Source organism: Eleutherodactylus coqui, chromosome 1 (assembly GCF_035609145.1).
Source record: "Eleutherodactylus coqui strain aEleCoq1 chromosome 1, aEleCoq1.hap1, whole genome shotgun sequence".
In the NCBI taxonomy this organism is placed as follows: domain Eukaryota; kingdom Metazoa; phylum Chordata; class Amphibia; order Anura; family Eleutherodactylidae; genus Eleutherodactylus; species Eleutherodactylus coqui.
This window is the reverse complement of record NC_089837.1, coordinates 185,116,444-185,129,699: the sequence shown is the minus strand read 5'-3', so window position 1 is coordinate 185,129,699 and position 13,256 is coordinate 185,116,444. Positions and strand designations below refer to the sequence as shown.

Below are 13,256 nucleotides of genomic sequence, written 5' to 3'. Positions count from 1 at the left end.
TAGATACTATGGACTATAGAATGTATACAATTTTAATTATTCATAAAACACTGTCAGATGAAGTCAATAACATTGATTATTTTTTTACTGTGGCAGCTGTCAAGGGGTGAGACAGGTTAGGCAGCAAGTGAAGAGTCAGTTCTTGAAGTTGTGTTGGAAGCAGAATACTGTGGACAAGTGTCAGGATCTGAGTGGCTTTGTGAATTGTGAACAGGTTAAAGGTTGTTCCCATCACAGCCAGTTAAAAGGATTGGTTGGGGAGCTAAATGTTGGACCCCCATGGATCACAGGACTTTAGAGCCTATCCTATGGATTGAGGATAACTTGGGAAGATGGAAATAACCCATTAAAGGGGTTCTATCAGTAAAATAAAAAAAAATTATACTCGCCTGCATCCTGCCCTGCATCTCTGTAGAGTCTAATCTGTGAAAAGGGTTAAAAAAAAAACTAAGTAAACTCAACTAATCTCCTTGTACTTCTTCCCTCCCTTGTTTACCTGGCACATGAGGGATCATCTCCCAGAGGCTCCTGCGCGCTGATGCTAACCTGGCCACGTCCAACCTCTGACGACCCCGGAGAGTCGACGGCGAATGTGCAAGCGCGCTGGGAAGGGGGATGCATGCGCACTCGCCGTCGACTCTCTGAGGACGTCAGAGGTTAGACACAGCCAGGCCAATCAGCGGGTGACGCATCACTTGTGACGCGCCGACCACTGACCTGGGCGGCAGGACTTGCCGTTCGGCAGTGGTCTAAGCAGGGGCGTGAGCTGGAACTTTGCGAGCTTCTGCCCTGCGATCGGACCGCTGCCAGAGGGACAGGAGAAGAGAGTCAGCTTCCTGGTGAACGGCCCCGTAAGACACAGGTGAGTATAACTTTTTTTATTTTTCTGACAGAACCCCTTTAATGTTGGCTATTATTGAAAGGAGTCAAAACACACAGCAGAATACACAATGAATTCAATATCTAGATTATCAACACGGCTGCTGCAATGTGTACTGAGCTCTCTGCTTTGTACACACTGAAAGAGACTTGGAGTACAGATAATTGGATGGGGTCAGATGGGATCAAGTGACAGACCACTCTGATCAATTCCTGAGGAAAGGTCAACAATAGTTAAGAGATGTACAACCCCTTTAAAGCATTTAATTCACTTACAGCATTCAGATTGTGAAAATATATTTATTTACAGATTGGCTGGGCAGGTAAAATACACAATACTAAATACAGCTATATACAGATATAAAAGTCTATGAAAAAATATTTCCCCATAACATGAAATTAAAGTAAACATCTATGTAGATAGCTACAAAGTTGTCATTTTGTCCCATTGTAAAGACCTTTTAGACGGGACGACTGTCAGGCAAACGATGCCCAACACTCGTCCCCGCACATGATACCTCCCGTGCACCTGCACAGGAGCTAGTATCGTTAGCTCTCAGCGGGGACGCTGCAGGAAATTTCTCTCCTCGCTCTTCCCGACCCTCTTCATTGACATAACATAGCGGCAGTTCACTACTGAACGAATGCTATTTACACTGAGCGATGAGCAATCAGCTCATCGTCCATCGTTTATGCTGCATAATATATGGACAATGAGCTGAATGATCATCTTTCAGTGTAAATAGCGGCCGTTCAGTATTGAACAGCCGCTATGTTATGTCAATGGAGAGGGGTGGGGGAGCGTGATGAGAAAAAACTCCTGCAGCCTCCCTGCCCCTCGCTACCCGCTCTGTGAGCAAGCCAGCGATTCTAGCCCCTGTGAAGGAGCACAGGAGTGAGGACACACAGGGACATGTAAACCCACCTTAAATCATTAACCAAGTAACTATTTACAATACATTATGCGGTTTAAGCACAAATTTACATTTGTGTCCAATAATCCTGTGCTGACCAGTAAAGAACCCCACTTTACAACAAGTGGGCCTGTCATAAGAAAACTACTAGGAGAGGTACTTATTTACAAAAAATAGTATACAGCAATAATACAGAACCAGAAGAAGCTGAATGTTGGCATATTCGTCTCGCTACTCAAAGGTGCCATTAGTACGTTTGATGTACACTGAGTACAGTTGAATCCGCAATAATCACAAGTAGATATTTGTTGCATAGTCAAGGAATTATATGTTCGCGTAGAAGACATTTCTGTAAGAAAAACAGGAATATTAAACCTTTGCAAGAAGTAAATGCTATAATTATATAATTAATGTACAAAACACAATGCATGTATTCTATTGTAGAATTAAACTATATTTCAGCATCATATCGGCATAGGAAACTCCATACTTAAAGGGGTATTCCCATCTTGGCCAAATATGGTCGTGCTGAGAACAACGCACTCTACGAGGTGACCGGGTGGCAAGAAACAGCAGAGTATGGCTGGGCTACGGTGTTTCTGTGAGTCCCATAGAGGTGAATGAGAGTTACAGAAATAGCAAAGCCCAAGGGACACAGAGGGCTCTGAAGACAAATTGTAGCTGAAAGAAGTCTACAGTGTGGTCTGGGTTGAATGGAAAAGATGGGAAAAGTGAATGTCTACAGTCAGAGAGCACTTGTGCAGAACTAGTATCTACAACTACATGGTGACTGTATGGTGGAAGTATTGGTTTCTGTACAGTGGTTTTATTCAGCAACTATAAAGTGGTATTATTGAGTCACTACTGAATGGTTATGGTAGTAGTCATGATGTAGCACTATGGTCTGAGCCTTGGATAGTGGTATCATTAGAAATATCGGCTTCTGCTTTGTTCAATAATAGTATGGAGTTAATATTTAATTTAATTATTTCTGGTATAGTGGAATTATTAGCTAACTGTATATGTATATGGGGCCCCTTGTGATGCAGAGTGTTAAGGCAGCAGTATGCAGTCCTAAGCTTTCACTCATGACCTGAAGGTTGCGGGTTCAATTCCCGCATGGTTTAGGTAGACGGCTCAAGGTTGACTCAGCCTTCCATCCTTCCGAGGTTGGTAAAGTGAGTACCCAGCTTGCTGGGGGGTAAAGATGACTGGGGAAGGCAATGGCAAACCGCCCCGCAAAAACAGTCTGTGACGTCACCCTAGGAGTCGGTCAGGACAATCCTTTACCTTATATGTATATAAATCTATTTTTTGTTGGTGAAACATATCCTTTTGTGGTTTGTGCCCCTGATCTTTTATGACCATATTGGCACCCCTGGTAATGCTAGAGATCACCACCGCAACAGTCTCAACTGACTGAATGTGACAATATACTAGTATCTGCATTTGGGATCCTGAAATTCATATCCACTAAAAGGAGATTTGAGCAGGCTTATACTAAATAGTTAACACCTTTAGCCTGCTCCCACTCTGCACTATATAAATATATCATATACATAGCACAAGTGGAAATATATGAATGGTGTTGGCTGAGCCCTGGCCATTAGCAGCGGCTGTCAGCTGTAACATACAGCTGACTCCCTGCTGCACTGGGGACAACAGAGCCAGTTCTGATCCTTGGCGGTTAACGCCCCCCAACAGTCAGGTTAAAATTGGAAAAACCCTCCCAAAACTGTTTTCTATTTTAACCCCTTAGTGACATAATTAATTTTAACTTTTAGAGCCAGTAAATCGTTTCCTCTTTAGTGTTCTAGCCCAGAGGCGTAACTTGAAGCTCCTGGGCCCCAATGAAAAACCTGTAACGGGGCCCCCAACTATAACGCTTTATTCATAGCACTGTGCTCCCTATATGGAGAAGAGAGGCCTTATGGGCCCCCTAAGGCTCCTGGGCCCGGGTGCAACCGCATCCCCTGCATTCTCTATAGTTACGCTCCTGTTCTAGCCGTCATAACTATTTTCTTTTTTCGTCAGTGTAGCTGTAAAAGACCTTGTATTTTATGGACGAGTTCTAGCTTTTATAGGAATTAATTTCAGGTACATATAATCTATTGAATAACTTTTATTAATTTTCTTTGCTGCTGGCAATGGGAAAAAAACAATTTCTGCATTGTTTTTTGTTATTTATTTTTATGGTGTTTACCATGTGTTATTAATATTACATTACATGTATTCTACAGGACAATAGCATTAAGACAATACCAAATTAATAGAAGTTTTATTATATTTTACCACGTTTGCACAATATAAACACTATTTTTATTTTTCACAAAAAGCCTTCTTGTGCAGCGCCACATTCCAGGTCCAGTGTTTTTTTCAGTTTTCAGTTGACACAGCTGAATGAGGGCATGATTTTTGTGTGTAGCATTTTGAACTATATATGACTGTTTAATTATTTTTATTCCTGCTTTGGAGAAGTAGATAAAACAAAAAGCAGCTATTTTTGCTTTTTTTATATGGAAATTATTGTACTAAATAAATAATGTAATATTTTACAGACCGGATTGTTACAGATGTTGCAAGACTAATTATGTGTAGCTTTGTATTTTTTTTTTTTTTGTTCTTTTATTTTTTTCCATATTTAAAGCCTTGTATAAGGGGAAAAAGGTTTTTAATTATTTTTCTGTAAAAACATTTAGATGTCACAGTCAGCAATGATTGCAGCACATGTGAGGTTAAACAATGTAGAGGAGTGATTAGATGAGCAAGTCCTCATAATTTCACTCCTTTCCTGGCCGGTCAAGAAAGATCGTGGTCAAGGTGCTTTTACTCCGGCCAGGAAAGATAGTTCAGGCACTATCTTCCGACCGGAATACAGTGGTGGCTCCCATAGACTCCTATGGGAGCCTATGGTAGCTGCCGGAGAAGGGAGGTGGGAGAAAGTTTAGCAGCATGACTGCTAAACTCCCACCCCCTTCCCTCCTCTTTTCCTCAGCCTCTTGCTGCTTGTGTGTAATGGGAGGGGGTGGGACAAGGCGGGAGCTGTGAATGGCTGTTATTGGTCCCTGCACTCAGTCAATCAGAGGTAGAGCTTCCAGTAGGTGGGGATTTTTAAAACCCTGGCCAGAAGAAATCATTTAGAAGAGTGCCGGGGAGCCAAGGAGAAGACATGTTGGAGCCCTGACAGCACTGCTAGGTGATGTATAAATTTTTATTTTTTTCTACAGCTAGGGCTTATTTTCAGGGGAGGGCTTATATGTCATGCCCTTCCCTGAAAATCCCTGCGGGTTTTGCCTTTATCCTATTGCTGTCAATGAGGCGACAGCAGTTCCAGCCCCATTGAAAGCAATGGGATAGCAGTGCGGTCCTCTGCCACAGCTGTGACAGCTGTGGCAGAGGATTCTTTCATCCCCGCTGCAGTCACCTAATCACTAAACACTGTGACAGCACTGTCACAGTGTTCAGTAATGAGGGGACTCCTCGCGGGGATTAATGAAACCCTTGGGGAGTCCCCTCATCCCCGCGGGGATTACGGGGATAACAGTGAGACATTTAAAAGGTGCTTCTGGCCAGAAGCACCTTTTAAATGCCCTGTGGTGAGCAGCAGGGAAGCTATTCCGTGCACAGAAGTTTCCATTAACTCCTGCTCCCATAGGAGTCTATGGAAACTCCTGCACCTATGTCCTATATTTTTTAGGTGCACGCTGTTTTGCGCTGCTAATCCTGCACATATGAATGTTTCTATAGGAACCCACTGGTTCTTTTAGAAGCGTGCATTATGTGCGCCAAAAACACACGCTCATCTGACGGAGCCCTTAGGATGTAATGGTAAGGCCCCTCTCAAACACTGCATTGCAAATGCCGTGATTTTGATCGCAGCGTTTTACCATGATTCTTATCGGTGCTTTCGAATGCAAGTTATTGCATTCAACAGTGCTTTTTAATGCACCCTGTCATTGTGATGGTTGAGGAATTATGTTAAAAAGGGCGAAAATGCGCCAAAATAGAGTAGACAGCGTTAAAAAATTAGGGCATTAGAAAACGCTGCGTTCAAGCACCTATCTGTGAGGTCCCATTGAAATCAATGGGAGTGTTGTACCGCAATTACCACGGCGTTCAAAACACCGCAGTAATCATGGTAAAAGGCATATGTGTAAAAGGGGCCTATAACCATAATTTGGACTTTTACAGACACCACAATAATAGTTATGTTTATTTTTTACTGTTTAGATTTTTTTGTGTGAAAAATGGGAAAAGAAGCGTATAATATTTTTAAAAATACTATTAAACTTTTTTTGTGTTTGTCCCTTACATTTGCAGGGAAGAGTTAAACTTAATTTTTGTTCAAATGTATTTGCGTTTTTCTTGTCTGTATGATTTTATCTATGAGCACTGACAGATGGTTTTGGGAAGTGCTAGAATTCTGAGTTGGTATTTCTATAGTTTATAACTTTATTTTGTCTAACCAATCAATGGTAATTACCTGGACTGTAGTAAGAAGATACTTTAACAACAGCATCTTGATAATTAGCCACCTTTGCAAAACGAACCATTGGAATAGATACACAGAGCTTCTCTTTGGTTACCTAATTAAATAAAATAGGAAATACAAGGTTCATACATTGCAAAAACGCAATATAATCAGTAGGTGTGAATACACCTACAGAAAGGTTGTTCCATTACTAGCATATTCTAAAGTTAACTACTATCTACATTACATTTCCTTGCTTACATGTAGTACATTGTGCTTACTAGTCTACCATATCGTCATGGTAACTGCGAGAGGTTGTATGTCAAGTCTATCAAACTTAACAGGAGAAACAAAAAACATTCCCATTTTGCCCCATCATCTTGATTCGTTGTATAGAAAGAGAGTAGATTTGACGGTTTCTCATTGGTCTGTTGACATAGGACATATTGCAGTTTGTGTAGTTCATGAGATTGGCCACCAGGGTGCAATAAACCAACATTTGATTTTTTTTTTTTTTAACATATGACCTATAGCAGTTACAACAATGCAACGATATGCAGATTTATGAAAGAGTTTCCCTTTTCATTTTTTTTTCTGCTTACAGGACAAATTATATTTATAACAATATTTTTTTCAACTTACTGAATCAAAGTATAGATAAACTTTGTCTTCTTTTGGCTCAACCAGTTTTAAAGATTGGATACTAATAATTCCTTCAGGGCTCAAAGTGAATCCACTAAGGTATCCAACATCTAACAATGCCATGCCGCTCTCATTCCCCTTACCCTGGAAGCTGATAATAAGAACACAGCATTAGTAGGAAGGAAAAATATTCACTAATAAAGGAATAAACCTTACATTTCAGAAGAATAAAGTTGTGTAAGAGGGCCTAGGAACTGAACTCAGTTCTTACTTACCGCATGCATACATCCACAGCGAGTCTATGAATGTTATCTGTCTCTTCCTTCACTGTCACATCTAATTGGAAAGCTCCGGGTTCCATTCTTCTATGCCTTGATGTTGACTTTCGACTATATATTATATTAAGCTATACAGACAAAAAAAATGCAAATAAGTAATAATATTATTTAACAATTCCTAATCTGCAGTTTCCCAAGATTTTCTGATCTTTCCTTTTATACAAAACCGTAAGAAGTATAATCTGAAGATCCTGGCCCCAATGCAAAATCTGCAATGGAACCCTTGCCTACCATAAGCATTTTTTTAATACTAGGCTCTTATTATGTGGCAAAAAGGACTTTGTGCCACCTCATAAATGTCCTGTTACAATTGTTATATATGCACCCCTATAGCTACGAGGGGCTGCTGATAAGTCTTTGGCTTTACCCAGAAAGAAACGAGATGGGCAGATGAAACTTCACATTTATTCCACATACTCCCCACTGATGCCAACACACTTCTTACATCGGTATTCCGAGTTCGGTAAGCTTTGCAAAAGGAAAGATTTCGGTTGTGCCTCAAACCAGTCATCTGTAGCAGCCATGGCATCAGAAATGGTGTGAAATTTGGTCCCCTTAAGTTGTTTCTTCAGGTTTTGAAACAGATGATAGTCAGAGAGAGCTAGATCTGGTGAACCAGCTGGAAGCCTAGCTCTACCAGTTTTGCCGTGGCCGCTTGTGCAGTGTGAGCGGAGGTGTTGTCTTGCAGGAACAAGATTCCTTTGGACAGCTTGCCGCACCTTTTGGCCTTTAGAGCTGCCTTCAATTGGTCCAAAAGTTCAATGTAATACCTTGCATTGATGGTGGAACCATTTTGAAGGTAGTCCACTAGCAGCATGCCTTCCTTATCCAGGAACACAGACACCATCACCTTAGTGGCTGAACTTCTTTGGGCGAGGAGAACCACTGTGCCTCCACTCTTTTGACTGCTCCTTGGTTTCAGGGTCATACAAATAAATCCAGGTCTCATCCATAGTGACCAGTCGATCCAGGAGGTTCTTATCAGTCTGGAAACGCTGACAAATGGACCGGGAAGTTTTCACTCGCATGCTTTTTTGATCTGCTGTCAAATATTTGGGGACCCACTTTGCAGATAGCTTCTTGATGTTCAAATGTTCATGGATAATGACACAAACACGTTCACCAGAAATCCCCATGATGTCTGCTATTTCTTTAGCTGGAATGCGCGGATTCTCCAGTATGAGGTTGTGCACAGCATCAACGATCTCCAGATTAACAACCTCTCTCAGTCGTCCAGGACATTCCTCATCATTGGTGCTGAAGTGGCCCGTTTTAAATTTGGCAACCCAGTTCTTAACTGTAGAATATGAAGTGCATTGATCCCCAATGTCTGCGACATATCACCATGAATATCCTTCGTGGACTCTCCTTGCAGAAACAAGAATTTTATCACTCCTCTGCTCTCATTTGCTGTGAATATCGCCTTAGACTCCGCCATTTTGTTTTCCCGCGTGCCTAGATCACTGTTGCCATAAGATACAAACACAACATTTTGAAAACCTATATTAGACACATAAGGCTTCCATGTGATGTAATATTCGTTACCATAGAAACAAAAAAAGAACACAAAGCCAAAGACTTATCAGCAGCCCATCGTACACCCCTGGAAACTCGGGAAATAACTTTCCAGATCCAACATGAAATAAAATGTTGGTTTTTTTTTAAAAAAAAGACAGAAGTGCATTGCTATGGGCAGCAGTGGATACCTACATTATACCAGCAAGTAATTACAGACTAGAAAACCAAGTCTTCTAGTTTCCTTTCTGCTCAACTTATGAGTGTAAAAAGAAAAAAAAGGTAATACCAAAATGAAAGCTGACTGAATATTGAAGGTATTTTCTGACCCCTAAAGTCTCAGTGAAGTAGTTTACATTTTGAATGTAATGCTGTCTTTGTGCCGCCTCTCAGCAGGTTGTCCTGCCACTTCCACAGCAATGATATGTTGTTCAGGCAATTATTGCTTGCAACAACTGGAAGTGACGTGTAGCCAAGTGACCCCCAGCACACAAACATTGTGAGACAGTTGACTGATTGGAAAAAAAACACTTATCTAACTTTTTATTGTAACTATATACACTGAGGAAATGTGTAACAATAAAGAAAAATGGAGATGCAAAGAAAAATTATAGAAGATGCCTTTAGCAACCAATCAGATCACTGCTTTAATTTTCTATCCTGCATAGGGGGCAAAAGGTAGGATCTGATTGGCTGCTATGGGAAATGGCTTTAGTTTTCTTGCTACTAGTTTTTATAGATCTCTCCACTACCCCCTACACAAATATTTAAGATTGTCAGATTTGTCAAATGGAACACTATTAATTAAAATATCAGCTAATACAACTTTCAGGTTGTGGAATTTTAGAAATAATTCATTTCCTTCAAATTTAGAGACATCAATAATAACAACATAGAAAGTCTTTAAGACTTGGTTTTTACCTGGAGAATAGCCAACCCTCTTCCAACTGCAGTAGCACTGACTTGCAAAGACGGGGCGACCTTAATCTAATAATACAGCAGAATTATAAATCATATATTGCTTAAAGATTAATGTCAGTGTGATATTGATAATCAAGGTGATTGTACCAAATCTCTGTGGCTTTCTATAATATGATCCTGGAGTTTTAGAAGTAAAAAAATGTTACTCTTTTTATATCAATCTTTTTTTAAAGCGACCCTCCAGGCCTGGAGGAACAAAGATGGACACACCAGCCTTTCTGACTACACTGAGCATTAGTTTACATTATAAATCTCAAACACTACACTTGCTTTGATTGGCCAGTGCTGCCCACATGAGCAGTGCTGGCCAGTCAGAGGAGCATGTAGAGTCTTAGACTACCGATACATACTGATGCACAGTGTGTATCAGGTTGTCAGAGAAATAGTGTGGCCATTTTTTTTCTCTAGGACCTGGTTGCTTTAACTATTTCCATTCTAGGTGTGAATATATGATATAGTACATGGGCAGACATAGTCTACTGCAGGCTTCTGTGCATTTTTTTTACCAGCTTACCTGCAACCTAATTTGTACTGTCATCTCTGTGAAAAATGGCAATCTACATTGTGGTCCAAATTAATAGGCAATGTAAATATTATGATTTTTGAAAACTGAGCACTTAGGTTTTAGGCCGCTGTCACGCTCAACACTTTTTACCACGATTAGCACAGTATCCCAAACAGCGTGCTAACCATGGAACAAAGTCACCATTGATTTCAATGGGGTCTTGCGGACCAGTACTCGAATGCAGCTTTCTAACGCCACAATTTACAAGTTCTGTTTGCTCTATTTTCATGCTTTTTAACGCACTTCATCACCCATAAAATCGCGGTACAGTGCCGCGGCTTTGCGCTGCATTTTCTGAATGCATGTGTGAGAGCAGCCTTACTTTTTTAAAAAGTGCTTGTTTTGTTTAATTTGCATCTTCTTTTAGATGTGTGGTATCAATCTCAGACAGATTTCATAATTAGATTGCCAGGTGATCTTGGTTAAAGGGAAAGTTAAAGAAAATATTCTACATTATTAAGCAAGTCCCAGTTCTCATACAATATGTGGTGAAAAAAAGACCTTTCTGAAGATTAAAAGTGTGAAATAGTCCCATATCTTGCAAAAGGCATGAAAACGATTTATATTTCATGGAAACCAAAGAGATATCATCAAACTGTGGAATGATATGTGAGTGATTCACAGCACAGCATACGCGATTACGATCTGATTAAGTCCTATTAAGGAAGGTTTAACTGATGGGCAGCAAACAACTATTTGAAGGTGCTGGTGTCTCCGGAGTGTCACAAACGTCTTGATGTGGGATCATTCAGAGGGTGGCAGTTGTGCATAAAGCTGTAGTTCAGCCATCCCCTAACCAAAGCTTACAAAAAGGAGTGTTTTCAGTGGGCTCAGAAATACATAAAGACTGATTTTCAAACTGTTTCATTTACCGCTGCTTGCCATGCTACACTGGATGGTCCTGATGGATGGAGTTCTGGATAGCTGGTGAATGGCGACCCTGTTCCTACAAGACTGAGATGTCAGCAACAAGGTGGCAGAGTAATGTTTTGGGCTGAAATATTGAGAAGTGAGATGGTAGGTCCCTGAGGGTGTCAAAATAAACTGAACGATTAGTGGAGTTCCTAACTGAGCATTTTCTGTGATGTTATAAATAGAAGAATTGTGCCTTCTGAAATAAAATTGCATTTTTATGCAAGAAAATGCACCCTCCCATACTGCAAAAAAAACAATGACTCTTTGGTTGCTATGGGCATGAAAGGCAATAAAATCATGGTTTGAAACCTTCAATGCTATTGAGAACATGGCACACATGGCACACATCTTTAGAAGGAAGATATATGGGAGTAGGCATCAATAGAACTCAAAGCAGCAGCTCTGGGAGGCAATACTGGCATCCTCTAATGAAATACAAGCATCAACTGTACATGGACAAGAGTGTTGAAGTCCTATCAAAGAATGGCTTGTATATCAATATGTAAGCTGATTTGAAAATATAAACTATTGGTTTTAAGGTGTGTTTATTTTTGCAAAACGATCTGTGCCTGTAGCAATAACAGATTTAGGCCGAATGCCCATGAATAGATTATCACTGCAGAATTGGCGGCCAGACGCCCACTGTGAATTCCGCAGCAATGTCCGTCCATAGACATGCTAGGTTAAATGATTCTCCCCTGCCCACGAGCGGAAATCAGCTGCAAATTTCCACTCACCGGGGAGAATCGCAGCATGTTCTAATTTGTGCAGAAAATCACACAAATAGCTTCCATTGCAGTCAATGGGCCGTCCGTCCCACAATACTTTGCACAGTGGGCCCAGCAGAAGTATCGCGGGAATCCGTGTCATAGCCCAGCGCCAGTGCATCATGTGCTGCACTGCGCATGCACGCTGGTTTGCCAGCCATCACTCTTGCAGTGGATCCGGACAGGTGAGTATGGGGTCTCTGGGGGGCGCCGGGTCTGATTCCACTGCAAGATTTTGCAGGCGGAATCCAAGCCGGCGGTGGGCATGAGGCCTTATGTTGGAAATTATATGAATGGCATTATTAATAATTTGGAACAACATATTTTGTTTTCAGTTCAAAATATGAATAAAGCCATCGCCATTATCAGTACTTCCACTTGTAATAACATCCACATTGTAGAACTGTTGAGGATAAAAACTTCCTTGCACCTACTGTCTGTTTTGGAAAAGCAAGCAATAATGGCATGTGCATAATAATGTGGAACACAGTATAGTATACCATCAAATTGATTTATAAAGTATATTCACCTGATGACTTTGTAAGACTAGAAGGTTTTCATTGTTGATATGGAAAGTTTTAGGCACATTTGAATCCTGTCCAGTAACAGCCAACATAAGAGATGTTTCATATGATGGAGTCAAGAGCAAAAACTTGGACAGGGCTTGTAGAGCAATTATTGTGTCCTAGTAAGACAATAAAAAGGATCATACTTTAACAGTTAACTCATATACTGATGCAGCTTCCTTTAATTAACATTTTACATAAAAGATCCGTCAGGAAGGAAATCCCTCAGGCCCTCTACAAGTATAGTATAAAATGGTAATGTACAAAACATTTATGAAGAAACACTGAATTTCAGCCAACGTCTTTCCCTACCTGTCAGCTGAGATTTGATGTGCTGGTAGTGCATGTGAAAACATGCTACCAGCACTTGGAGATGAAGTGGTGCACACATTTAAACCAATGCTCACCAAATGGCTGAAAGCATATTCAACAAGCGTAATTTCCCTCTAGTACCACTACCAGAAAGAAGTATCACCGAGTACGTGTTTAAATCAATGCAAGCAATATTTTGTTTTTAGCCGCTCTCCACTCTGGTTAATAGATAGGCTCTAAGTTGAGCACCCTCAACTATGAACTCAGAATTATCTAATGGACTGTTTTATAATGCATGGACATACCAGGTATTCTAGAGTGACTGGTATTCTCTTTGTAACTGCTCCCCCTTATGCTCAATAGATTAAGGTCCTGAATTGGAGACCCCAAA

The 13,256-nt window shown here is 40.7% G+C and overlaps 1 protein-coding gene across 1 annotated transcript in view; it reads right to left on the bottom strand.

The window, feature by feature from the left end:
• Nucleotides 1–13,256, bottom strand: part of LOC136572513 (CD109 antigen-like) — a 51,999-nt gene that overhangs the window by 353 nt on the left and 38,390 nt on the right. Inside the window, exons 24-29 of the mRNA XM_066573189.1 lie at nucleotides 12,517–12,672; nucleotides 9,681–9,746; nucleotides 7,182–7,312; nucleotides 6,907–7,057; nucleotides 6,277–6,379; nucleotides 1,987–2,142 (exon numbers count right to left, since the gene is read on the bottom strand). Coding sequence (XP_066429286.1) covers nucleotides 1,987–2,142; nucleotides 6,277–6,379; nucleotides 6,907–7,057; nucleotides 7,182–7,312; nucleotides 9,681–9,746; nucleotides 12,517–12,672 — 763 coding nt within the window. The remainder of the gene's footprint in view (nucleotides 1–1,986; nucleotides 2,143–6,276; nucleotides 6,380–6,906; nucleotides 7,058–7,181; nucleotides 7,313–9,680; nucleotides 9,747–12,516; nucleotides 12,673–13,256) is intronic.